The sequence below is a fragment of the Hippopotamus amphibius genome, chromosome 7 (genome assembly GCF_030028045.1).
Source record: "Hippopotamus amphibius kiboko isolate mHipAmp2 chromosome 7, mHipAmp2.hap2, whole genome shotgun sequence".
NCBI classification, from domain to species: Eukaryota; Metazoa; Chordata; class Mammalia; order Artiodactyla; family Hippopotamidae; genus Hippopotamus; species Hippopotamus amphibius.
In genome coordinates this window covers 8,965,389-8,989,948 of record NC_080192.1, presented here as the reverse complement: position 1 = coordinate 8,989,948, position 24,560 = coordinate 8,965,389, and the positions used below count along the sequence as shown (strand labels likewise).

Sequence of the window (24,560 nt, the reverse complement as noted above, 5' to 3'; positions counted from 1 at the left end):
TCTAAAAAGATTTTATTCTCCCCACTTTTCATCTCCCCAGACTGAGGCTCAGCGAGGTTGACCAGCCCTGCCCCGGGACCTCCAGCCTGGAAGTGGATTCCAGCTCGGGTGCATCTTGACCCTCGGCTCCTGCCTTGTCCTTACAGCCGGAGTGAGGGCGAGGGGCCTGCGGGGCCTGAGGCTGGGCTGTCTGAGCCGTGTCCCCTTGTCCAGAGAGGCGGGTTGGGGAGTGGGTGCCAGGCTGGCCCCCGCCAAGTGCCGCCTCTTTCTCCCGCAGGACTCCCCGCTCAGCGCCGACATGGCTGAGAGCTCCCCGCCGCCCTCCTCCCCGGCCGCAGCAGCCCCGGCAGCTGAGCCAGGAGACACGCAGCAGCCAGGGCCCCGGAGCCCCCCTCCCTCCCCTCCAGGCCCAGAGGAGCCCCTGGACAGAGTCGATCCGGACGTCCCTCACCCAGACCTGGCGCCCGTTGCCTTCTTCTGCCTGCGACAGACCACCAGCCCCCGGAACTGGTGCATCAAGATGGTGTGTAACCCATATCCTTTGCGTGGCCTGGGTTTGTCTTGGTCCTGCCCGGGGCCCGGCTGTTCGCTCCGGTCAGGAGGCCTGGGGCCCGGGCCGAGGCTGCAGGGTGGCGGCGGTGGTGGTGGTGAGCCAGATCAGGTGCTGGGTCTGGAAGACCTTGCTTGGGCCATGGAGCTCGGATGACTGAGGACCTGGTGCCCTGCTGGTGTGAATGTTCTAGAAGCTGCTGATGACCATGGGGGTCAGTGCAGTGTCCAGCTGGCCCAGGAAGCCCTCAGGTGTGAACCTCACGTCTGAGCCGGGACTGAGGGGGGCAGAGTTAAGTCAGACCCTGGCCAGTGGTCCAGCTCCCAGTGACTGAGCCATTTGGTGGGTGGTGAGCACAGAGGTGATGAGAGCGTGATGGGGAGCCTGTGGGCCTGGACCGGAGGCAGCTGACCCTGCAACGCAGGGCAAAGCTCCGCCTGCGTCGCCTCCTCACAGATCTTCCTGCCTCTACTTGCTCTTTCTCCTCTGCTCAGGTCACCCCCTGCTCAAGACCCATCACCATTTCCCATTGCCCTGGAGGAGCAGAGTCCTAACCAGCCCCCAAAGCCCGGCCTTGCTTCCCTCACTCTGCTTCCTCTGTGCTCTTCCAGGCCTCAGGGCCTCTTCACATGCTCTTCCTTTTGAAATGCTTTCCCTTCCTCTTCACCTGGCCAGGTCCTTTGTTGCATCCTTCAAATCACAGCTTAAGTGTCACCTCCTCAGGGCAGCCCTCTGTGATTGCCCCTTAGCCTCTTTGTTTGTTGTCATTAGCTAGTATGGGATTCTGAGTCTAACACTTGCCTCCTCCAGGGCACTGTTAGGTGACCAGGACACAGACCGAGCCGGTCTTGTTCACTGCGGGACCCCAGCACCCAGCACAGCGCCTGGTGCACCGCAGGTGCTCCTGCAGTGTTTGCTGGGTGTGTGTAGGCAGTGTCCTCACCGGGTCTCCAGTAGTGAACAAGCAGAGGCTCAATCATGGGGCACTCAGACGGGGCTTTCGGGTCTTGGGAGTCTAGGGAGATGTCATCCATGGGGTGCTGAGGGTTCCAGGATTCTTCTTCCTCAGCCAGAAACCCCCCTCCTGCCCCTCCTCCCTGGGAGGGAGCAATGCTTGACCTAATGCTCCCTGATACGGGCACGTTTGGCATTTTGGGTGTGACAGTGTTTTGTGGTCTGGGCTGTCTTGCACCGCATAGGATGTTTGATGTTCCCGGTCCCTATATATCGGTAGGTAGTGGCCCTCAATCATTGTGACAACCAAAAATGACCCTTCACACTTCCAGACGTTGCAGGATTCTGCTCCCCATTAAGAACCCAAAGGAACGGTGGACATGCAGGCATCAGGGTCAGGCCAGTGGGAACAGCTATCAGGACCAGCAGGCCGGGAGGGGGCAGGGCAGTGTGGGAGGTCTGCCGTAGACAGACTGTCCTGAGCGGCAGTGTCCCTGGAGCTGAGGGGCCCTGGCTCAGAGCCAGCTGCTCTTTGAAGCTTGGTGCTCCCTGACTCAGCTCCTCACCCAGCCCAGAGGTGGGCCCTGAGTCACCGCCTGACTCACTGGAGAGCCAGAAGGCTGCTGGGACCCTGCATGAGCTGGCGAGCCGGGGTGGGAAAGGTCCGCTCACCCAAATGTCAACACCATGCCCCGCCTGCCTGGCCTGGGCCTTGAGCATGCGCTGTCAGCGGGGTTTCAGCAGGGGGGACTCTGGGTCTGAAATGTCAGGGGTCCGTGGTGCTGTTTTTTTTTTTTTTTTTTAATATTGTTACTTATTTTGATTGTGCCAGGTCTTAGTTGCAGCAGGTGGGCTCCTTAGTTGCGGCTCCTGGGCTCCTTGGTTTTGGCATGCGAACTCTTAGTTGCAGCATGCATGTGGGATCTAGTTCCCTGACCAGGGATTGAACCTGGGCCCCCTGCATTGGAAGCTCAGGGTCTTATCCACTGCACCACCAGGGAAGTCCCCGTGGTGCTGTTTGACTCATGGGTAGGTGGCATGTGGAAAGCACTGGGGACCAGAGTGAGACAGACCCATGGGCTAGTTCTACCTGTTATTTGCTGTGTGACCATAAGCTGGTTTCTTAACCTCTCTGAGTCCCAGTTTCTCTACCTGTCAAATGGGAGTGATATTTACCCACTTCACAGGATTTCACTGAAGACCAAAGCAGTACATAATGCACATGTGAAAACAAATCTTTGTAAACTAGAAAAACATACATGTGGTTATCACTCTTAATACCTGTGCCCAAAAAGTGAACAGGGCCTTCACATACAGCTGAGTAAACACTGTTTGTGGTAGATTCAACAAGATATTGCGCATCAAGTCTTTAGAGAGAACATAATGCCTTCAAAGGACATTGTTCCCAGGGAAAATCAGATTCTATCTCTGTGATTTAGGTACATTTGTGCCAGTTACACTGTTAGTACCAATGCCCTTATCTATGCAGACATTGCTAATCGATCACAGCATCCTCCAGCAGGGCACCCTTGGCAGCATGACTAATCAGCTGGAAACCTATTTTCCACCCTAGATTAGACATTGAGAGCCTTTCTTAGGCGTGTAACTGGCTACATATGTAAAAGGGCCCGTGGTGGGCCGTACTCACTCTAGTTTCCCTTCCCTGAGCCTCAGTTTTCTCATCTCTATACTAGGACAATTAAAGATAGTTAGAAGTGATTCCTGCGAAGCACCCAACTGTGTGTCCAGCACAGAAGAGGGTTCGGGAATGATAATAACAAGAGCTGGCGCTTACTGTGCTGAACACGTTGCTGCAGTATCACCTTTTAAATTAATTAATTAATTAATTTTTATTGGCATATAATTGCTTCACAATGTTGTGTTAGTTTCTGCTGCACAGCATAGTGAACCAGCCATACTCGTACACACATCCCCACCCAACTAGGCCATCCCAAACAGTGAGCTCAACTCCTTGTGCTATATAGCAGGTTCCCACTAGCTATCTATTTTACACATGGTAGTGTATTTATGTCAAACCTAATCTCCCAATTCATCCCACTCTCCCCTTCCCCCACCCCAACGCCTCATGTCCACATGTCCATTCTCTACGTCTGCCTTTCTGTTCCTGCCCTGCCAATAGGTTCATCTGGACCATTTTTCTAGATTCCATATATATGTGTTAATCTATGATATTTGTTTTTCTCTTTCTGACTTACTTCACTCTGTATGACAGACTCTAGGTCCATCCATGTCTCTACAAATGACCCAATTTCATTTCTTTTTGTGGCTAAGTAATATTCTATTATACATATGTACCACATCTTCTTTAAACAAGGCGAAAAGACAACACACAGAAGGGGAGAAAATATTTGCAAGTGAAACAACAGACAAAGGATTAATCTCCAAAATATACAAACAGCTCAGGCAGCTCAATATCAAAAAAACAAACAACCCAATCAAAAAATGGGCGGAAGACCTAAATAGACATTTCAGCAAAGAAGACACACAGATGGCCAAGAGGCACAGGAAAAGCTGCTCAATAGCACATTAGAGAAATTATTAGAGAAATGCAAATCAAAACTAAAATGAGGTATCACCTCACACCGGTCAGAATGGCCATCATCAGAAAATCTACAAACAGTAAATGCTGGAGAGGATGTGGAGAGAAGGGAGCCCTCTTGCACTGTTGGTGGGAATGTAAATTGGTACAGCCACTGTGGAGAACAGTATGGAGGTTCTTTAAAAAACTAAAAATAGAACTACCTTATGACCCAGCAATCCCACTACTGGCACATACCCTGAGAAAACCATAAATTCAAAAAGACACATGCACCCCAATGTTCATTGCAGCACTATTTACAATAGCCAGGACATGCAGTATCACCTTTTAGCCCTTATAACCCCCCCAAGAGGTAGGCGCTATCAGAGCCCCATTTACACATGAGGAAAGTGAGGCTCAGAGAGGTTGAGTAACTTTTATCCAGGTTGCGCAGCCAGGATGTGATAAAGCTGGCATGAAAACCTCAATTTCTCTGAGTCCCCAGGCTCAGCTTTTATCCAGGACATGGCTGCCCCCTGCGGAGCCTGGAGACAGGGTTCTCCACACTCCACTGGAGCGGGGATGTTTGCTTTGCGGTTCCGGGCGGCCAGGCGAGGGTCTTCCTGGGTTCCAGCATCTACCTTCAGCAGCCATCTCACGGTGCCCTGCCAGGGGCCACCCCTCAGCTCCCTGCCTCCTTGCGTGCTACTGGCTCCTGCCTCCCCCGCGCCAACCAGCACTGAGCCAGTTCTTCTGCTGCGGCGCAAACCAGCCATGCATGGTGGAAGCCACTCCGCTGTGAAGGCTGCCGAGGGGGAGGGCGTCAGCCCGGGCCGGGAGAGGGGAGAGGGGAGCTGCCAGCTGCCAGTGACCTTGGATAAGTCACTTCCCCTCTCTTGCCCTCAGTCTCTCTGTCTGCAGGATGGGGACACTCGGGCAGTGAGGTCAGGGGGGCTGCCTAGGGTGCCCACTTCCCTGCTGCCTTTGTCAGGAAGCATCTCAGTGGTGTCAGCGGGGATGGGGCCCTGTGTTCCTTGTGGGCAGGCTCAACTTGCTCTGTGCTTTTGTGGCTGTGCTCCTGGTTCTCAACTGCCCCTCTGACCCACTTCTGTTTGCTTCTGGTCTCCTGCCTGGCTCCGGCCTCTGCTGCTAGGGCTGGGGTCTGTGGTCTGTGGTCTGTGGTCTGTGGGTGCTCTTGCTTTGAAGTTCACCTGGCTGAGACCCCCGCCTTGCAGACCCTCTGACCTGGGTCATCACTGGGCCGAAAGAGGACAGGGCTCACGGTCTCATCGTAGCCTTGTGGTGCCAAGCCTTGTGCTGTTCACTATGAAGGTTCAGTGTGCTTGTTGAGGGGGGTGAACGGGCTCTTGTTCATTCATCCTTCACTCACCCATTCATGAGCTCGGTCAACAAGTGTTTACTGAGTGCGTCCCGCGTACCGGGCGTGTGCAGAGGACAGCTATGGCCATTTTGTGCAGGAGAGGGTCACTGCCTCCTATGGAGAGACGTCAGCCAGGAGACCATCATGAGAGGGGACCTGTGGGGTGGTGGCAAGGGATGATGGTGGCCCAGGCTGCTGGTGGGGCCTGGAGAGGGGGGTCTGAGTGGAGGTGCAGCTGCCTTGGGGTGGGTGTTGGAAGGAGAGGACTCAGAGGTCACCCCAGGGACTGTGGCTTGGTTGTGAATGATGACCTGCTCCTGGCTTCTTGGCCGAGGGACCTTTGACTTTGCCGAGCCTCTGTTTGCCTATCTGTGAAATGGGAGCCTCAGCGACTCCTAGTTGGAAATGTCAGGGGGTCTAGTGAGAATTCCAGGGCAAGCATTGACCGGGCAGGCTGTTAAGTGCAGAGCAGCAGCTGTGTGCGTGCTGGAGCTGAGGATGGAGCTTTCAGGGAGCCACCTGGGGTGCTTGGGTGCCTTGGCTCAGGACAAGGGTCCTGAGGGCCTGCGGGGAGCTGGGTCCCATGTCTTTGATGATGGTCTGAGAAGCCTGTGGGCTGGGCTGCCAGGAAGGGCGGCGCCGGCGAGTGTGGGAACGTGCTGACTCCTGCAGGGTGCTGGTGGAGGGTAGAGGGCATGAAGGCTGGGGAGTGAGAGGGGGAGAAAAGCTGGAAGGCCCTAACCGTGGGGATAGAAACGGGGCTGTCACCAGCAGGAAGACCCCTCTCCCATCACCCTGCTAGCCCTGCTCTGGTCCTTTAGTCCATCCCCCTGCCTCTGGTGGGCTACCTCTCAGTCCTGCTGCACCAGCTGGGGGCTTTGGACCTCCTGATAAGGACCTTTAGGGTCTTCGGAGGGCTCTCAACTATCGGGAAGTCCTCCTTAATCTAACCCCATCCCTCCTGTCCTGAGCCCTTTCCCTGTGTCTGGGCCATTGGGAAATCTGGGCTTGCGTTCCTCCACCCCTTCCTGCCTAAACAGGTGGCTCCCGGGATCTCACCCCTCCCTCCTCTCCCCTGCACAGTGGAAAGAGCACCCAACCAGGAGCCCAAAACTTAGTGACCTCGGATGAGTGCCTCTCCGCTGGGCTTCCTCTCTCCTCCCCACTCGCCTTCACCCTCGGGGGTCCTGGGGCTCCCAGTGGGAAGCAGTTTTTCATCCGTCAAGTGCCGTTTCCTCCCTCCTTCTCTGCCTTCTTCCATTTGTTTGCTTATTCACGCCTCACTCAGAAACCTTCAGCAGCTCTCTATCACCCCCAGAATAGACTCACTTAGCCTGGATTCAGGGCCTTCCAAGATCTACCTGGTTGGCCTCCAGCCGCCTTTCTGCTATTTTCCTTCACACACTCTGTTCTGAAGCCCAGACAAGCTGCTGGTGTTTCCTGGCACCCCTGCTTCCCTGGCTTTGTTTATGCTGGGTCTGCCCCCCCGCGATGCTCTCTCCCATCTCCGTGGTGCCAAACCCCGCCAGCCCCGGCAGCCCCAGCTTTCCGGCCACCACCCACAGGAAGTTCTCCCAGCTCTCAGCTTTTTCCTCTCTAGACTCCCTCAGCCCTTTATCAGTCCTTCCCTATCCCACGAGTTTCCTCCTGCCTCAGGGAGTTGTTTGTTGGTTGCTTTCTCTCCTCCTCCAGGCGTGAGGCCCCAGAGAGCTGGACCTGTGACTCTCACTTTACTCTGCCTTCAACGCCCAGGCCGCACAGATGCACTTGCTCATCACCTTCCGGTTTACAAAGTACTTTCCCACTCACCGTGACCTCTCAGACCCTCTTAACTCCTCCCGTGCGGTGGCAGGGCCGGGAGTGTGCTAACTCCCCATTCCACAGCTGGGAAGACTGAGGCCAAGGAAGGGAGCGTGACCTGCCTGAGGTCACATGTTGAGTAGTCGGCAAAGCCAGGGCAGACTGGAGCCCAGGACTCTCAGGCCCAGGGCCTGCTCATGGCCAGGGAAGGGGTTCTTTCGGGGAGGGTGTCCCCTCCTCCTTCAGCCCCGGCCCAGGGGGAACGCCCAGATGGACAGCAAGTGTTGCTGGAAGAGGCAACACATGTCTGGGAAATTGTCCGTCTCCCTCCATCTGGTGTAGAGAGGGTTGTTTTTCTCAGAAGGAAAAGTCAGCATCAAGCTGCGCCCTGGGGATGCTTATGGTGGTCAGAGTGGATGCCACATGCTCATTGGTCAGCGGGGTGGACTGGACGGCCAGTCAGAGGAGTCTGGCTGGGCCAGGGAGAGCCTGACCCACAGGGAAATCTCAGGTGCTGTCACCTGGAGATTTCTATATAAACAGAGCTACAGGTGCAGAAGCTGCCGCTGACCCAGCCTAGGAGCATTGGTGAAGCCTACCTGGAGGAGGGGGCATTTGGCCTGGGTCTTGCTGCATGAGTAGGAGTTTCCCAGGAGAACAGTTGAGGGATGGTATTTTAGGCAGTGGGAGTAGTGTAGAGAACAGCGAGGAGTTTAGTGTGGCTGGAACAGTGTGAGGCAGGGGCTGGATAGCAGGGTATGAAATGCCAGGTTAGAGCTTGCTCTCCATCTTGTGGGCACTGGGGAGCCAGTGAAGGGTGTCCAGCAGGGATGGGCCATGGATAAGTTCATTTATTAGAATGGTCCCAGAATGGAGGATGCTTGAGGGAGAGAGACTAAGGTCTGCAGACCAAGCAGGAGGCACCTGTAATGAATATTGATTGATTGATTTGGCAAGTGTTTATCGAAGCCCAGCTTCAGTAGTGTTGGACACTGTTCTAGACTTGAGTGGAGGTGCCCCCAGGGTTTTTCAGCCATGTTGGGTGGGGCCACGCTGTACCAGGCCTTGGACACCAAGCTGTGACCCCTAGGAGTCCCCGGCCTGATGGGGGAGGCAGAGCCATGCCTGAATCATACTCCAGTGAAGAAAAATGGGGTAAAGACTGGGCAGAGGGACCCTGAGGGGCTGCGGGCACCAGGAGGCTGCAGTGGTCAGTGGTCAGCCTGTCCTGACTGAGGATGCCACAGGAGCTGTCAGTGGAGAAGGAGCAGGGCAGGAGGGGCTTTGATGGGAAGTGGGGGGAGGGGCATGGCATCCCAGCGGAGGAAGCAGCCTCATCAAAGGCTCCGAGCCAAGCTGGGGTCACCAGGGTTGCTGATTATAGCCTGGGGTGTGGGCGGGGAGAGGACAGGAGTGGGCGCTGAGCATGCGGGGACATTCGGGGTCCAGATTCTAGAAGGCTGTGCGGGAGAGGCCGCTGGTGTCCCCTAAGGGCCTCCCGTGCACTGGGTGCGTTTCATCCTCCCAGCAGCTCAGCTGGCCCTCAAGATAGCCCGTTTGACAGTCGAGGCCCAGAGAGGTGAGGTGCTCGGGCCGGCAACCCAGCCTGGCGGTGGCTGAGTGGGGTTTGGGGCCCGGGGCTGTGCAGCCAGGCCTGTGAAACCCGTGAGCCCAGGCGGGAAGTCTCGGTCTCGGAGTGACTGATACAGAGCTGGCGGGTTAGAAAGAGGGCGGGCTGGCTGATGACGAGGCAGCCCCCTCCTGGGGCATTGAAAACTTGATTGGATTTTCACTTGTCCGTCCTGCCTGGGCTGCAGCTTCGTGTCAGAAGCCAACTTTGACCTGTCACCTCCCTCAGACCGCCTCCCCGTCCTGTTGGGAGACAAATGGCCCCGTCTGTTTCCCTCAGAGAGAAATCAATAGGTCTTTTTAATCAGCCAGAACGTCTTCCTGCTCATCTCCCTCCAGCTCTCCTGTGGGGCTACCTTCCACACTGCGGTCCCCAGCTGCCCCGTGGAGGCATGCTCTGCTCCCTCGTCTCCCTCATCTCTCCCCAAGTTCAAAGCTTGACCCTGGCGCTTACTGCTGTGTGTTACTGAACAAACAACTTGACCTCTCTGGGTGCCGGTTTCCACCTGGCTCATCCAGATGAGAAAGCAGGAGGAGAAGGCTCGGCAGATTGTGAGGTGCTGTATGAACGTGGAGGGGGCTGGGTTGGGGTGGGAGGCCCAGCCCACGTGCAAGCCCTGTGACCTCAGGCAGGTCACTCCTCCTGTCTGCGTCTCAGTTTTCTCATGCCTAAAATTGTTGGTGGGGTAAGGTTGAGCTGTATCAACTGTGATTTTCAGTTGGGTGTGATTTTGCCCTCAGGCCACATTTGGCAATGTCCGGAGGTGCTTTTGGTTGTTACAGCTTGGGGAGGGTGTGCTACTGGCTTCCTGTGGGTAAAGGTCGAACATCCTACAATGCACAAGACAGCCCCCCCACAGCAAAGAATTATCCAGCCCCAAATGTCAATAGAGCTGAGGTGGTCCCTGAAAAGTGCTGGCTGAGGTGGTCCCTGAGACCTCTTGAAGCTCTGAGAAAGCATGGAGTTGAGGGTCTTGTGGGGAGGGGGGCCGAGACTGAGGGTGGCAGTCACTGAAGAGTTGAGGACGGTGCTGAGTCCCAACCAGAAGGGTTTCCTGTGGTCTCATAGACTTGGGTTTGAGTCCCTGGACCTGCCATTTGCTAGAGAGTCACATTCCCAATCACCCTCCCATATGCCCACCCATCCATCTGTCCCCATTCACCCACCCACCCATCTCCCCACTCGCCGTTCTTTAGCTTATCCATCTATCCATCCATCCATCCATCCATCATTCCTTCCTTCCTTCCTTTTCATCTCTTCATCCATTTATCTGCCCTCCCCCCCACCTATCCACCCAGTCCTTACATCTGTGCATTCATCCACCCATCTTCCCAACCATCTACCCACTCAATCATCCATTGGTCCAATTACCCAAAGGCCCCATCCCCATCCTCCTACCTACCCATCTCTCAGTCCATTCACCCATCCATCCCTTTACTTGCTTGGCAAACACTGAATGCCCAGCCCAACCCTGTGTTGGGCGCCATCACTCTCTCCTTGTTTTTATTTATTCTTACCTTTTGTACCTGACGTATTCTCCTCACCTTCTGCTAGATTGTGAGCTCCTGGAGGACAGGCTCCATGTTCCATTAATGCCTGTCTCTTCTTTTGCTTCGACCCTCAGCCCTGCACATAGTAGGTGTGCAGTAAAAGTTTCCATGAAGTGCCTCCTAGTAAACAAAGTTGGAGGTGGAGGTTATATGGACAGAGATGAGACTGGCCAAGAGCCTTGGCACAAGGGATTGTTGAGCCAAGGAGTTTGGAAATTCTCTGGAAGGCAGTGGGGAGCCACGGAAGGCTTTTGGTTTTGGAGGAGCCCTCAGGCTGCTGTGTGCAGGGTGTGTCAGAGAGGCAAGGCTGGAGGGGGAGGCTGTTCACGGACTTAGGAGTGAGAGAGCGCAGCCTGCCTGGGGCAGTGGGGTGCAGAGGAAGGGGTGGAGAGGAGAGACTTAGGGGGTGGAGTGGACAGGTCTCTGAGACGGACGTGGGGAGGAGGGGAGGGAGGGCTCTGAAGGGCTCTAGTCTGGACAGCTCCCAGGATTGGTGGTGGTTGGGGGCATCGTTCATGGGGGTGGGAAGTTCAGGGGAGAATTTGGTGGTCTGGGGAGAGGATGACCAATCCCATTTTGGATCTGATGAATTTGATGTTCCCAGAAACATCCTAGAGCAGTGTCCAGGAGGCCAGTTCAACAGGGAGTGAGGCTGTGGCTGGGACAGACTCCAGACCTGGTCAACCCAGGGACGGTCACTGAGGCTGTGGGAGCGGGTGTGGGATCAGGGGATGGAGAAAGGAGACTGGGGGATTGGGAGCCTGAGAAGGGCCAGCATTTAAGGAGCGGAGTCCACGAGGCAGGAAGGGCACCTGCCCCGGGGGCCTGTGGGGTCCCCAGCACCCAGGGGGAGAGAGTAGAACCGAGGGTCTTAGACTGAGGTCCATGAAGCTGGATGGGGAAAAGTCGCATGTTTGTTTTCACTGACTTCTGACTGAAATGTAGCATTCCTATCTATCATGAATGGAGGCAACCGAGCACGGTGGGGTTACTGGCAGTTCCTGCGACGGTCACCAGTGGCAGCCACCGGTATATCCGTGCCTCCTCATGGTCGTTGTGGAACTCTCGGAATGTCATTGACATCCATCCCTGCTTCCCAGGCACACAGAATCAGACCCGCCCCTGGCTCTGCTTATTCATTGTGTTGATAACGAAACACATATAGTTCTCCATCACAAATTTGTTTTCCTAAAAAATATTTTGACAACTATTTTAACATAGCTGGCTTCCTTCCTTTCTAATACTAAGCATTCTTTAAAAAAAGAATTATGCACTTAAAAACATCATTCTGAGAAAGGGCTCATGAGCTTCTCCAGGTGGCACAGAAACACTTAAGAGCCGCTGGTGCAGGAAGAGAGTGGGTCGGCCGCGCCCAGTGCTGCTGCCTGGGGGGCGTGGAGGATGGTGTGTACGTGTGTAAGTGTGTGTAGGTGGGGAGGGGCTGAGGGGCTCTGTGGGAATGCATGCGTGAATGTGCACACGTGTGTGGTCGGGGCAGGGAGGGGAAACGCGTGGTGGAGGACCCCAGGAGGCCGAGGGAGAGTGTCATCACCCTCTGTCCAGCCCTCACCCTCTCTGTCTGTGTCTCCATGTAGTGTTTGCTCATGGTTTCTGGAGGGCAGGGACCAGGGACCATGTCTTCTTCATTCAGGGTTCCCAGAGCCACTGTGGTCCAGACAGAGGGGGCCGTCAGTGAGGAGGGGCTGAATATATGAATAGTGAGTGATGCATGCTAAAAAGGAGAGGAGGGGCAGTTCAGGGTGGGGAGGGAGGCTGCAGATCCCTCCGGTGCAGAAATCCTTCCTTAGCCTCCTTGATGCCTCCAAGTGACGGGGACCTCACTCCCTCCTGAGGCTACAGATACCCCTGAGCTGCTGCTCTAGGTGGGCCTCTGGGCACGGAGAAGGTCAGATACACTCTACCCTTGGATAGCACAGCCTGGTTGGGGGTGGGAGGCCAGGACAGACCACACCGTGGTCAGGGGGATGTCCAAGGTACCATGAGGGCCCAGAGGAGGTGTCCACACCCCCTGCCTAGGACTGCGGGAGGCTCCCCTGCAGGTGCACCTTCTTTGTGGAGGGGCTTCTGAGGCTGGGTCAGCTCACCGACAGTGGGACCCTGGCCCCCAGGGGCCTTCCCTGCCCCTCTGTTCAGCAATGGCCGAAGTGTAGCGTCTGCAGAGTCTCCTTGGCTGGAGCTTTCTTCCCGTGGACCATCCGCCCCGGGTTTTCTTCCAAGCTGGCGGCCCCAGTTCCCTCGCCATTGCCTCCCCCACTCCGGCTGTCTGCACTGGGCACGGAGGCCTGCTGGGCATCTGGGAATCAGAGACTTTGGCCAAATTCAATGAGTTGTCAAATTACAGGGACTCTAAGAAGTGGGCTTGGGGGCAGGAACAGGAAGGAAGAGCTCACTCCTTCTAAGGGATCTCAACCCACTGAGGCTCCATAGCTTATAACCAGAGCCAGTTGGCTGTGTGTCATGGTGGGGAGCTCCCTGTCGCTAGAGGCATGTAAGTGGAGAGAGGGATGTAAGTGGAGAGAGGCCTAGGGCCATCTGCCCAGTGGGTCTATTCACTTTGTGGAATAATTTTCTGTCTCAGCTCAAGCAATATGTCACCTTGGGCAAGTCCTTCCATCTCTGGACCTTCATTTTCTTTCTTCCTTTTTTTTCGGCTGTGCTGCGTGGCGTGTGGGATCTTCGTTTTCCAACCAGGGATCGAACCCATGCCCCTGGCACTGCAAGTGTGGAGTCTTAATCACTGGATCGCCAGGGACGTCCCGGGACCTTCATTTTCATATCTGTAAAGTGGGTGTAATGATGCCTGCCATTCCTGTCTGCCAAGGCAGAACAAACCCTTAAACGAAGACAGAATGATGTGAGGTTCACATCTGGGTTCTGTCTCTTGCTGTGGCCTTGGGCAAGTCTGTGAAACAGGGATGACACCGCTCCCATGCAGGGCTGTGGTGAAGGTCCCTGACGCCCCAGCGGGTGTTTGTGTTATTTTGTTTTTTTTTAATTATAATAGATATTTATTTAAAGTAATAAATTTACAGCCCAGATAGTTCTACACTGTATGTTTCAGGTTTAACCAACTTCATAAAAATACTTTAGGACAGGTGCATCCACAGGTTTAGACTAACTGATTATTTCTTTGACCATTCTTCTCTCTCTTTTCTTTCCCGAGTAACCTCTTTCAGATATGGTTCAAGGTAGAATTTATCCTCCTCATATTTTGTCCACTGCTCTTTAGGCAAGATCTGCTGCCTCACGGACAGGTCCAGTGCTCTCTTAATGCGAAACACCCTCTCGTTATAAAGGTTCTCAGGAAGCCTTCTTCTGGCTTCTTTTACGTCGTCATTTTCATGTATTGTATCATCTCGCGTTAAGCCCAGTTTATCGAACCCCGCAGCATTGTAATACCATTTTCGAATACCCTGCAGCCACTTGCTTGATGCTGCAACAGCAGGCCTGCCAGCCATTTTGACCCGAGACCTGTTTTTTTTTTTAACTGTTGCATTTTATTTTGTTTTTCCTCATAACTGTTGCTCTTCATTTTTTGTTACACTTTTTATTGGGATATGATGTGCATGCAGCACAGCTTGCAAATCTCAGTGTCCAGCTTAAGGCATTTTCCTGCGTAAACACACTCCTGTGAGCCCGCTCAGGCCAAGAAGAACATCTCTAGCCCTGCACGCTCCTCACCCCCACCTGCCGTGGACTCTCCCCCAGAGTTGCTGTCCTTCTGACCTCCCTCACTGTTGGTTCACTTTGCTGGGGTTTTCACTTCGTGTAACTGGAGTCGCACATTCTTTGCTCCTTGGCGTCTGGCTCCTGTTACCGGCGTTGTGCCTGGCAGCTCCATCCATGCTGCTGTAGTAGTTTGTTCTTTTTCGTCGCTGGGTAGTATTCCATCAAAGGGAAGTACCACAGAGTTTCTCAGCCTCGGCACTGTGGACGTTTGGGGCTGGGTAATCCTCTGCGGTGGGGCTGCCCTGTGCATTGTAGGGCGTTGAGCCGCATCCCTGGTCTCCACCCACCAGATGCCAAGGGCATCCCTCAAACCCCAGTTGTGACCACCAAGAATGTCTCTAGACATGGCCACATGTCCCCTGGGGGTCAAAATCATCCCCAGTTGAAATCTCCCGCTTGACTCCCTGTCAATGACACTTGGGTTGTTCCCAGATTGGGGCCATGAAGAATAACACGTGCCTTTTTGTGGACTTAGGTGGGCATTTCTCTGGGGTATGGACCCAGGAGAGGCACAGCTGGATCCTAGCGTGGGCTTATGTTTAGTTTTAATAGATGCTGCCAAGCAGCTTTCCAGAGTGGTTATTGCTCAAGAAGGTAAGTTGAATGAGTGAATGTGTGACTGGATGTCCTCTTAAGGGCCCAGGGCCAGGAGCATCATTGATGTTCAAAGCGGTAGCCACTTTTCGTGCAGTGCGTGCTGCGTGGTCTCACGCGTCGCGGGTCCTGGAGCATGGAAGCACTCTGGGCACCTCCGGGGCAAGAGTGAGCCTGGTTCATCTCACTGCACTGATGCACAGGCCAGGTATACAGCAGGTGCTCCATGGGTGCTTGTGAACCTGGCCTCGGAGGAACACAGAGCTGGCCCGAGAACAGGGGTCTGGAACCTCAGGCCCTGGTCTATGAAGGCCTGAAGCCTGGGTGCCCATCCTTGGACCCCCTGGGGAGGAACAGGGGAGGGACCCCCCTTTAGGGGCTGGCCCACCTTCCCTGCCTCCCTAGTGCAAGGGGGTGCAGCTCCCAGCCCCCTCCCTCCACTTGATTCATTTAGACAACGGAGGCGCACCTGGGAAATGGATCTGATTTCAGATTTGACAAAAATAAAAACAAATTTGGTCACCCCAGCCAAACCCACCTCTCCCACCCCCACCCACCCTCCCAGAACCCCCCAAATTACAGAAAGCATGACTGTCAGCTGGGCCTCCAGGATGGAGGGTGGTGGTTGCCATGGTAACTGTGCAGGCCTCTGGCTCTGGCTCCTGGAGAGGAGGCTGCCCTGAGGGGTCTGCTCAGGCTTTGGACATTGCCCAGCCAGTCACTCTTCTCTCTGGGAAGTGGCAGGTTTGAGGGGTCTCCTGGCATCGTGGCTTCCCTGGTGACCCTGTCCTCCCAGATCACACCCCGGCCTTCTTAAGACAGCAGCCAGGCGTGGGGTGGAGATGGTTCTGATCTAGCTTGGCTCTTACTGGGGGCCTTAAGGTCAGCACCCTCTCCTCACTGGTTTCTCCTCCCACTATCTCCTACACACAGGTCCTTCCTTCCCAGCCATGGTGGGGGTAGAATATCCCCTCTCCCGACCCTGCAGTGCTGACCCAGGCTCCACTGGGGGGAGCCAATGTGGGCGAGACGGGAAAAGCAAATATTTCACTGAGCACATGCCAGTCCAGGCCCTGTGCCCAGGGCTGGAGAGCGTGTGGCCAAGAACATGGGGTTTGGAGTCAGCAGAAGCAGGTTCAAATCCTGCCCTTGCCACATACCAGCCACGTGACCCCGGGTGGCTGTGGCTGGAGCCCTGGAGCCAGTGCTGGTGCCTCAGTTTCCTCATCTGTAAAATGGGGTAACAATAGTACCTGCCAGCTGGGGGGCCTTGGCTGAAGTTGCCGGGTCACTCTGCACGTTGGCAGGCCTGAATTGATTGATTGTATTTAAATGTTGTAAGTGAAGATTCAGCACTTGGGAGGCAGCCATTGTCTAAAGAGTTTGCCATCCTGATCACATCTCTTATTCTTACTCAAGGTCATGTTAAGTAAACAAGAGATAACACCAGCCTGGGATTTTCAGTCCTCTGCTGGTGAGGTGGCTTTTCCCCCCAAAAACTGGAGAATGGGAAACCCTGGACCCTGTTATAGAAGAGATTGACAAGGACAGGGGTTTTCCCTGTTGCACACACATGACAAGCCCTGGTCCTCAGTTCATGGCTACGAGGGCTCTGTGTCCTGGGGCCCTGGGAATAGGGCCTGGACTGGCATGTAAGTTTTAAATGAGATAATACATGCTGCTTAATTAGAAAGCTCCTTGGCACACAGACCTTCAAGAACACTTGAGATGTGTTTGCATTGTTACCATTATCGCTGTGGTTAACCTGGTGCCTGGCACACAGGAGGAGCTCAATAGGTGCACGTTAATTCACTGCTGGCCTCTGAGGCCCCAGTTCTGGGGACCATGGGATGCCCTGTGAGCAGGCTCCCAAGGCGGGGCTGGCGGGAGGTGGGGCTGAGATGGGGGAGGGGGTGGAGGTGGGAGGCTGGGGGTGACCTGTGCCTAGTGGCTGCTGCTACACAGGTGGAGCCTGGATGTTTGGGGACATGTGGGATTTCGGCGGGGTGTGGAATCCAGCCGTGGCTCGGGGACCCCTGTGGGCGGGGAGTCTCTTGTCTGAGGGTCACTTCTGCTCCAGGCTCACCGTGTCACTGGGATGCTCTCTGCCCCTCTGTGTCCCCTCTGTGCAGTGGGGGATGGGATCAGGTGCTCTCTAAGGACCTCGATGGGGTTGTTCCGTGGCAAAGGTCCCCTGGAGACAGATATGGGTCTGGGTGGCAAAGTGGGCCAGGGGGCAGGGTCCTAACTGCACCGTCGCCAGTGGCAGGCGGGGGCCCTCAGCCTCGCTGTGGGAGGCAACACGGGGCCATTGGCGACACCCTGTCCTCGTGAAGCTGGCACTCAGGCCCCTGCCTGCCCTGTTCCCTAGGAATCCCTTACCACCCTCTCTGGACAGAGAGGACAGAGGTGTCCTCCTTCACATTGTCCCAGAACCCCGGAGCTTTGCCTGATGGTTTTCAGAGTTCCTTGGTGCTTGCGACTAATGATGGCAACATTGGGCGTTGGGCCAGGACACCAAGTCTCTTGCCCGGGACCTTTACTCCCTCTGACACTCTCCTTCCCCACGCCACGTGGTCTGGTTTAACTTCAAGGAGGGCTGCTGCCTTTGATCCGAGAGCCAGTGGGGAGCATGTCAGGAACCGCGGGCAGTGATGCCAGCTCTGGCCTGACTTCTGAGCCTCGTGGGCTCCTGGAAAGGGCCCAGGCTCTGCCATCTGGGATTTCCCCGAGCGCCTTGGGGCAGGGCTGAGACTGTCCATCTCTGAGTGTCTGAAGCTGAGTAATCTCGAGGTGAAAGCCGCTCCATCTGCCCCTTCGAGGGATGAGAAACAGAAGCAGCCCTGTGGCCGCGGCTCCGGCACCACTAAGTCAGACCTTTCGGGCGACTCGCTGACTGTGTGACCTTGGACAGGTCACTCCAGCTCTCCAGGCCGTTTCTCCATCTGCCCCCAGTGGGCTGTGACGAGAGTTAGGGCCATGTCCCTAGGGGCCTGGCACGCAGTAGTCGTGATTACTGCCAAGTTCATTACTCTGAGATGAGCTAGACCAGGTGGGTGGGGAGCACTTCTGGAGAGGAGGCTGAGCCACCACTGTGAGTGGGGAAAGGTGCTTCAAGGGAAGCTGCACGAAGAGGGGACAAATGACCTGGACTGAGTAGCAGTTTGCCTGGTAAAGATGGTAGAAGAAAGTACATGCAAAGGGTATGCTTGGGGACAGCAAGAAGTTCAACGTATGCTGAAGCCAGTGGGAGGTAAGGCTGGAAGAGTTCAATGAGGTCAGAGTGTAGAAGGCCTTGAGTGTCAGGCCAGGGAGGGTGTTGGGGAGCCATGGAAGGTTTTTGAAACAGGGAGAGGTATAATCAGAGTTGCGCTTCAGCCAGATTGATCTGGCAGTGATGAAATAGCTTGGAGGCAAGAAAAGCAGGTTCTGATTTTGTATTCCAGCTCTGCCTTTTTCCAGCTGGGGTCCTCGGGCAAATTGTGTTTTTTCCCTTTTTAAATATTTATTATTTATTTATTTATTTTTGGTTACATTGGGATCTCTCAGTGCGCAGGCTTCTCTCTAGTTGTGGCTCACGGGCTCAGTAGTTGCAGCACATGGGCTTAGTTGCCTCCGAGGCAGGTGGGATCTTAGTTCCCCGACAAGGGATCGAACCCAAGTCTTCTGCATTGGAAGGTGGATTCTTAACCACTGGACCACCAGGAAAGTCCCCTGTGTTCCCTTCTGTGACTCAGTTTCCTCTCATGTAAATGGGACTTATAATTGTGCTGGAGGATTAAATGAGAGAGCACGTGCGGAGAGCTCGGATAGTGTTGGCCACACAGTGAATGCCTGGGGATCATGTGCAGGGCAGATTGGAGGGGCAGAGACCAGAGCTGGAGACTAGCAGGGAGGCTGTGCAGGGTCCACGTGAGAGATGCTGAGGATGGGCTGAGGCCTCTGAGGAGGGAGGGGGAAGACACAGGCAGGGATGGGCCCTGTGTCACAGAGGAGAGCAGGCCTGCTATGAATCTCAGCTCTGGTGCTTTCCAGCTATGTGACCTAGGAGAGTCCCCTTGTTTCTCTAAGCCTCAGTTTTCCTCATCTGTAAAATGGACCTGCTGACCTCCACTGCTCAGGGCCTTGGTGAGAATGAAGTGGGGGGGGGGGGGTGGGCGCCAGGCTCCTGAGAGATACCTGCCAAGTGCGCTTTGAACTTGAAACTGGCAGGAAGGGCAGAGGGAGCAGAAGAGGTGGCTAGAAGGAGAAAGAGCACGACAGGCAGTGGGGAAAGGCAAGGGGGGTGGGGGATGTTCGCTGGTAATTAGAACGTTCGAACTTCAAAAAAGTTAATTAGTGATGAAGCTGCTGCTGGAGCGATGCTTGGGCTAGAAGGGGGCCCTGGCAGCGACTGAAGTTAATTACAGGCTGTGGTGGGAGAGTGGCAGAGGTTTGGGGGGGCAGGAAGGAGCACGGCTGGGGCAGGAAGGGTCTGAGGGGGAGGCGGGAGGGACGGCAGCATCCCAAGGTGAACGAGGGCCAGGGATGGGAGGGAGGGTGTTGCCAAGGAAACTAGGTCAGCCTTCCATCATGCAAGAGGTACTTACCCCCGTGCTGGGTGGGGTCTGGCTGAGGGTCTGGCTTCCATAGCTACATCTGAGCTCAGAGCAAGGGCTTTGAAATGGAGGGGCCAGGACTTTCATTTGGGGACACTCAAGAATCCTTGGGTGTCAGAATGGGCAGGGCCTAGAGAGATTTACTTAATCACAACAGACATTTATTGAGCTCCTCCTAGATGCCTGTTGCTGTCAGGGCTGTGAATGCAACCCCCATCCCCTTGGAAAGTAGGTTTTATCTGTAGATAAAGACAGCGAGCATGTCAGCAAGATAACTTGTGAATGACCCAGGCCCTCAGGTCCTTTTGAGCTCTGGCCCCCCTGGTTCTAGGACTCTAGGCGGTTTGGGAGGGAGGGGTGGCACTGAACATCAGTTAGCTGTGCTCTAAGACTGGGCAGGAACCAGCCAGGAAGGAGGGCATGAGGGAGGACAGCGACCTGGCCTGGGGAGCCCACTCCTCTGGGTCCAAGCACGTGCCCCTGAGGCCCTGCCCAAGGCTGGTGGCTGCAGGAGACTTTCTTCCTGGACAGGCCTGGGGAGGCTGAGCCCCAGCCCACCTGGTGCAGGGGCTGGGGAGGGCCTAGGTACAGATGTGCCCGAATCTGGTGATGGGCTGTAACCTGGCCACAGGAGAGGAGAGAAAAGGACAGGGTGTCCGGCCAATGTCAGCCACGTTGGGCGGGCCCTCTGCAGGCTTCAGCTGCAGGGTCTGGGCAGTGATGGAGGGGACATGGGTCCGGGAGGGGAAGGATGGTCAGGGAAGGGAGACAATGACAGTCAGAGGGAGGTGGTCAGAGATAGAGAGGCTGGGATAGTCCAGAGATGGCCCGCCAGCTGGGCCTCTGGGGACCTCTCCCCCTCTGGCTCTGAGGGGAACTCTCAGGCTGGGGCAAGGCGGTGGGGGGTCCTGGCAGGTGGCGGCTTGGGGTTTGGGTTCCCTGGTGGGTTTTGCACGTATGGCTATGTCTGTTGTAAGAGGGGTAGACTGACTCCAAGGTCTCCAAGGTCTTTGAAAACGTGGGCATTGACGCATCGGGGGAGGCACCTGGAGGGAAACGGGGTGGGTGCCTGTGTTTGCGGTTAGTGGTGCACCACGGTCCCCCAACTGTTTTGTCCTTGACCTGGTGCGCACATGGTTTGAGTGTATCAGCATGCTGGTGATCCTGCTGAACTGCGTGACGCTTGGCATGTACCAGCCGTGCGACGACATGGACTGCCTGTCAGACCGCTGCAAGATCCTGCAGGTGAGGCCGGCTACCATGCCCCGCCCACACCGCCATGCCCCGCCCATAATTGCCATGCCCCGCCCCACCACGCCCAGCCACGTCTTCACCACCTGGCCTGCCTCTCTCCTCTTGTCCTCTTCCTCACTCCCAGCTGGTCTTACCTGTTTCCCTTCCATCCCCTCTCCCTTCCATCCCCTCCTTTCTAACTTGAGGCCTCTGCTCTAGTCCAGGCCCCCCTTTCCTCCCACTACCAGCTTCCTCCTGATATCTCCACCCCGACCCTCCATCCGGTAAAACACAAGTGACCTGACACTCTCTGCAGAAAGCCTGCCCTTCCCTCCTAGTGCTCATGGAACAAAGGCTGAGCTCCATAACTCTGTCGATGCCTTTAGGAGCGGCCTCCTGGTCCACTCCCATTCTCATCTCACCGAGGGCCCACATGGAGTCCGGACCTTTGGTCCCTGCAGCACATGTACACCTGTAGTGCAGGGTGTTAGGCTTATACCCATTTTACAGATGTGGAAACATCCAATTCTGTCTCCTCGAGAAAGTCAGATTCCTCCCGGGAGGAACTGCCCTCTGCTTCCTGTGTTCCCACAGGACTCAGTGGTTCCTAAGCAAGCCCCGTGTCTCAGGTTCCCCTGGGGTACTTGTTAAAGATCCAGGCCCCTAACCCATCCCAAACCTGCAGAATTAGAATCCCTGGGGTGAGTCTGTGGTCCAAGTGGGGTCCAACAAGCTCCTCGGCCAGCCCCAGGGTCCTGGGTGGAGTTAGAACCAATGAGCCTCAGTGGGTACTAGGCTGGCTTCCCTACCAGATGGTGAGTTTACCTAGCATTTATCGCCGTGTCCCCGACACCCAGCCTATGTGCTGCACACAGAAGGTGCCCAGTGCCCATGTGTTGAATTAAATTGACTGGAGCCTTCACTGATCCTGGAAAGAAGAATGCCACCCGGGCCCCATCCTCAGGAAATATACAGTCAGCTGAGCCCATGACTAGGGGCATATTTGGGGCCTCCTTTCTGAGCACAGGAAGGCAGCACTGAGACCTGTGCCCAGTGGGGGTGGTAGGCCTGTTTTGAGAAAGCTCCTTCCACGTGGGTTTTGGAGTCAGACCTGAGTGTCATTTCTGGTCTGCCATTCACTGCTGTGTGACCTGTGGCAAGTTTCTTAAGCAACCTGAGCTCCAGTTTCCTCATCCGTAAAATGGGAGCATTCATGGGGTCATTGTGAGAATTGAAGAGAGAGTGCCTAGCCAAGTGTCTAGCCCAGTACATGGCAATTGTTAGGGAGACTCCCTGTGCCCCTCTCTCATCTAGGTCCCTTGTCATTATGCTTTTAGGGAACAGATAGAGGGGGCTGGAGGACGCTGGGCAGACTCATTCTGCATTCTGGGCCTAAGCCTGCTCATCTGTGAATTGACTGCATTGGACGAGGATCTCTGAGGTTCTCTCCCTGCCCAGGAGCAGAAGTTTCCAGGTCTTTCCCCGGCCCCTCGTGTCTGTGCCCATGTTTCCACCTCACACCATGGCTCCGACCCTGGGTCCTGCTCCAGAACCTCACGCTGTCCCTTGCTTCTTGCCTTCCTCCTGCCCCTGCAGGTCTTTGATGACTTCATCTTTGTCTTCTTTGCCATGGAGATGGTGCTCAAGATGGTGGCCCTGGGCATTTTTGGCAAGAAGTGCTACCTTGGGGACACATGGAACCGACTGGATTTCTTCATTGTCATGGCAGGGTAGGTAGACCATATCAGACAGGTCCTAGCCTCTGGTGCATGCCAGACATAACTTAAATAATCCCTGGGGCTTCTTGGTAATATTGATAAAGCTCTGTGGTATTGTCTGGGTCCCTCCTGGATCCCTGCGATAGAAGGAATGATGTCCTTTCCCTGAATGGCCTGGACAGACAGACATTCACACCTCCCCATCTGGGTAAATCGTGTGTCTTCCTGCACTGTCAGCTGATACTGGGTCTGTTTTACACTATGATCTTGAGAAAGCCACTTAACCTCTCTAAGCCTCAGTTTCCTCACCTGTGGAATGGGATAGTATAATGAATAGTAGCTACATCAAAATGAACACCCAATAAATGTTAGCTATTATTATTATTTTAAATATTTCTTTATTTATTTGGCTGTGCTGAGTCTTAGTTGCGGCATGCGGGATCTAGTTCCCTGACCAGGGATCAAACCCGGCCCCCCATATTGGGAGCATGGAGTCTTAACCACTGGACCACCAGGGAAGCCCCAGCTATTACTGTTATTATTATTATCATCCTAGATCACTCGGCAAGTCAGAGATCCAGCACAGACCCAAGTGCTGTCTGACTCCAAACTGTGGTTATTTCTGCCAAGACTTAAGCTACAGTCAGAGACAGGCCAGGTGACAATTTAGCCCATTCGGAGCATCTTGGACTCTGCTCTGTGCCTTGTCCTTGCTTTCTTGGGTCAAAGCAGGCTGATGGCCCATTCACACATTTATCCAACAGCCAGGGGTTGAGTAAGCTCCTACTAAGTGTCAGCGCTGTCCTCAATGCGGGGTATGGAGGAATGGCAAATCCAGACATAGGCCTTGTCCTTCCCAACTGCCATCTGGAGAGAGACATCCAACAGCCACACAGGTGAACCTGCCACACACTGAGACCATGGCTCTGGGAAAGCGTTATGATTTTCTGAGAGCATTTCTGGGCCAGGCTGGAGGCACAGGGACTTGAGGACTTGCCTGAGGAGGCGACACACACACAAGAGCTGAAGGACGAACAGGTGTTAACCATGCCCAGTAATGGTCAATATGGCAGAGGTGAGAAGGGGGAGGCGAAAGGCTGGAGGCCCACGAGTGTGTGTGTACACGTGTCAGTGTCTGTGAGAGTGCGCACACGTGCATACGTGTGCATGACAGCATACGTGTGTGATGCCCTTGAGAAGGGGCAGGGAGGGTGGCCAGGCATGTGGCTGAGATGGGGAGTCAGTATCACCAAGTGTTTGCTGAACTCCACAGATGTGTCCTGAAGGGCAGTGGTTCGCTCACTGGCATCCTTTTCTTTTTTTTTTAATTTTATTTATTTATTTATTATTTTTTGGGGGGTACACCAACTGGCATCCTTTTAAATGCGCTAGCTCTTCCAAGTATCCTTTCCTCAGAGCTGTATTCAGTTTCACAACCACATTATCAGCGATGATTTAGACCAAACTAGAAGCTAATGTTGGATCTCTATGCTGGGAGCTGTGTCACCCCTTTGTCAAATTCTTCATTCTGAGTCTCATTTGGTTTGGCTGGAGGACATCCTTAAGTAGTCTTTTTTTAAATTAATTAATTAATTTATTTATTGGCTGCGTTGGGTCTTCGTTGCTGCGCATGGGCTTTCTCTAGTTGGGGCTAGCGGGGGCTACTCTTCGTTGCGGTGCGCGGGCTTCTCACTGCAGTGGCTTCCCTTGTTGCAGAGCACAGGCTCTAGGCGTGTCGGCTTCAGTAGTTGTGGCACATGGGCTCAATAGTTGTGGCTCACGGGCTCTAAAGTGCAGGCTCAGTAGTTGTGGCGCACGGGCTTAGTTGCTCCGTGGCACGTGGGATCCTCCCGGCCCAGGGATCGAATCCGTGTCCGCTGCATTGGCAGGCGGATTCCTAACCACCGCGCCACCAGGGAAGTCCCAGTCTCTTTTTAAAAAAGAAAAGGTGTTTGGATAGTGTCATTTTTCAGTCTTGCCTGTCCAAACATATATTCCTTTGATCTTCATGGGTGAAGGGCAGTTTTTGTCTGCACCGAGAAAAACTAGAGCCATAGTTTTTCTCCCTCAGAACCCTGCGCATGATACCAGCGAAACTGACACTGTAGTGTTGCAGCCGAGGCTGCAATACATCTGGTTCTTCTTTCTTGGGAGACAACCTGCTTTTTCCTTGCCTAGACGCTTCTAGGTTTTCTCCTTACCTTCAGAATTTAGACATTTCACGAGGGCAGGTATAAGTGAAGGGTTGCTCCCTGAGGGGCCT

The 24,560-nt window shown here is 54.7% G+C and overlaps 2 protein-coding genes across 2 annotated transcripts in view; one reads left to right on the top strand and one right to left on the bottom strand.

The window, feature by feature from the left end:
• The first annotated feature begins 298 nt into the window (after nucleotides 1-298).
• The window catches only part of CACNA1I (calcium voltage-gated channel subunit alpha1 I), a 101,367-nt gene continuing 77,105 nt past the window's right edge, over nucleotides 299-24,560 (top strand). The window contains exons 1-3 of the mRNA XM_057742064.1: nucleotides 299-534; nucleotides 20,480-20,591; nucleotides 22,176-22,309. Coding sequence (XP_057598047.1) covers nucleotides 299-534; nucleotides 20,480-20,591; nucleotides 22,176-22,309 — 482 coding nt within the window. The remainder of the gene's footprint in view (nucleotides 535-20,479; nucleotides 20,592-22,175; nucleotides 22,310-24,560) is intronic.
• LOC130856952 (cytochrome b-c1 complex subunit 7-like) lies at nucleotides 13,548-13,883 on the bottom strand. Its single transcript, XM_057742065.1, has one exon. The coding sequence runs from the start codon at nucleotides 13,881-13,883 to the stop codon at nucleotides 13,548-13,550; it is 336 nt and encodes a 111-aa protein (XP_057598048.1).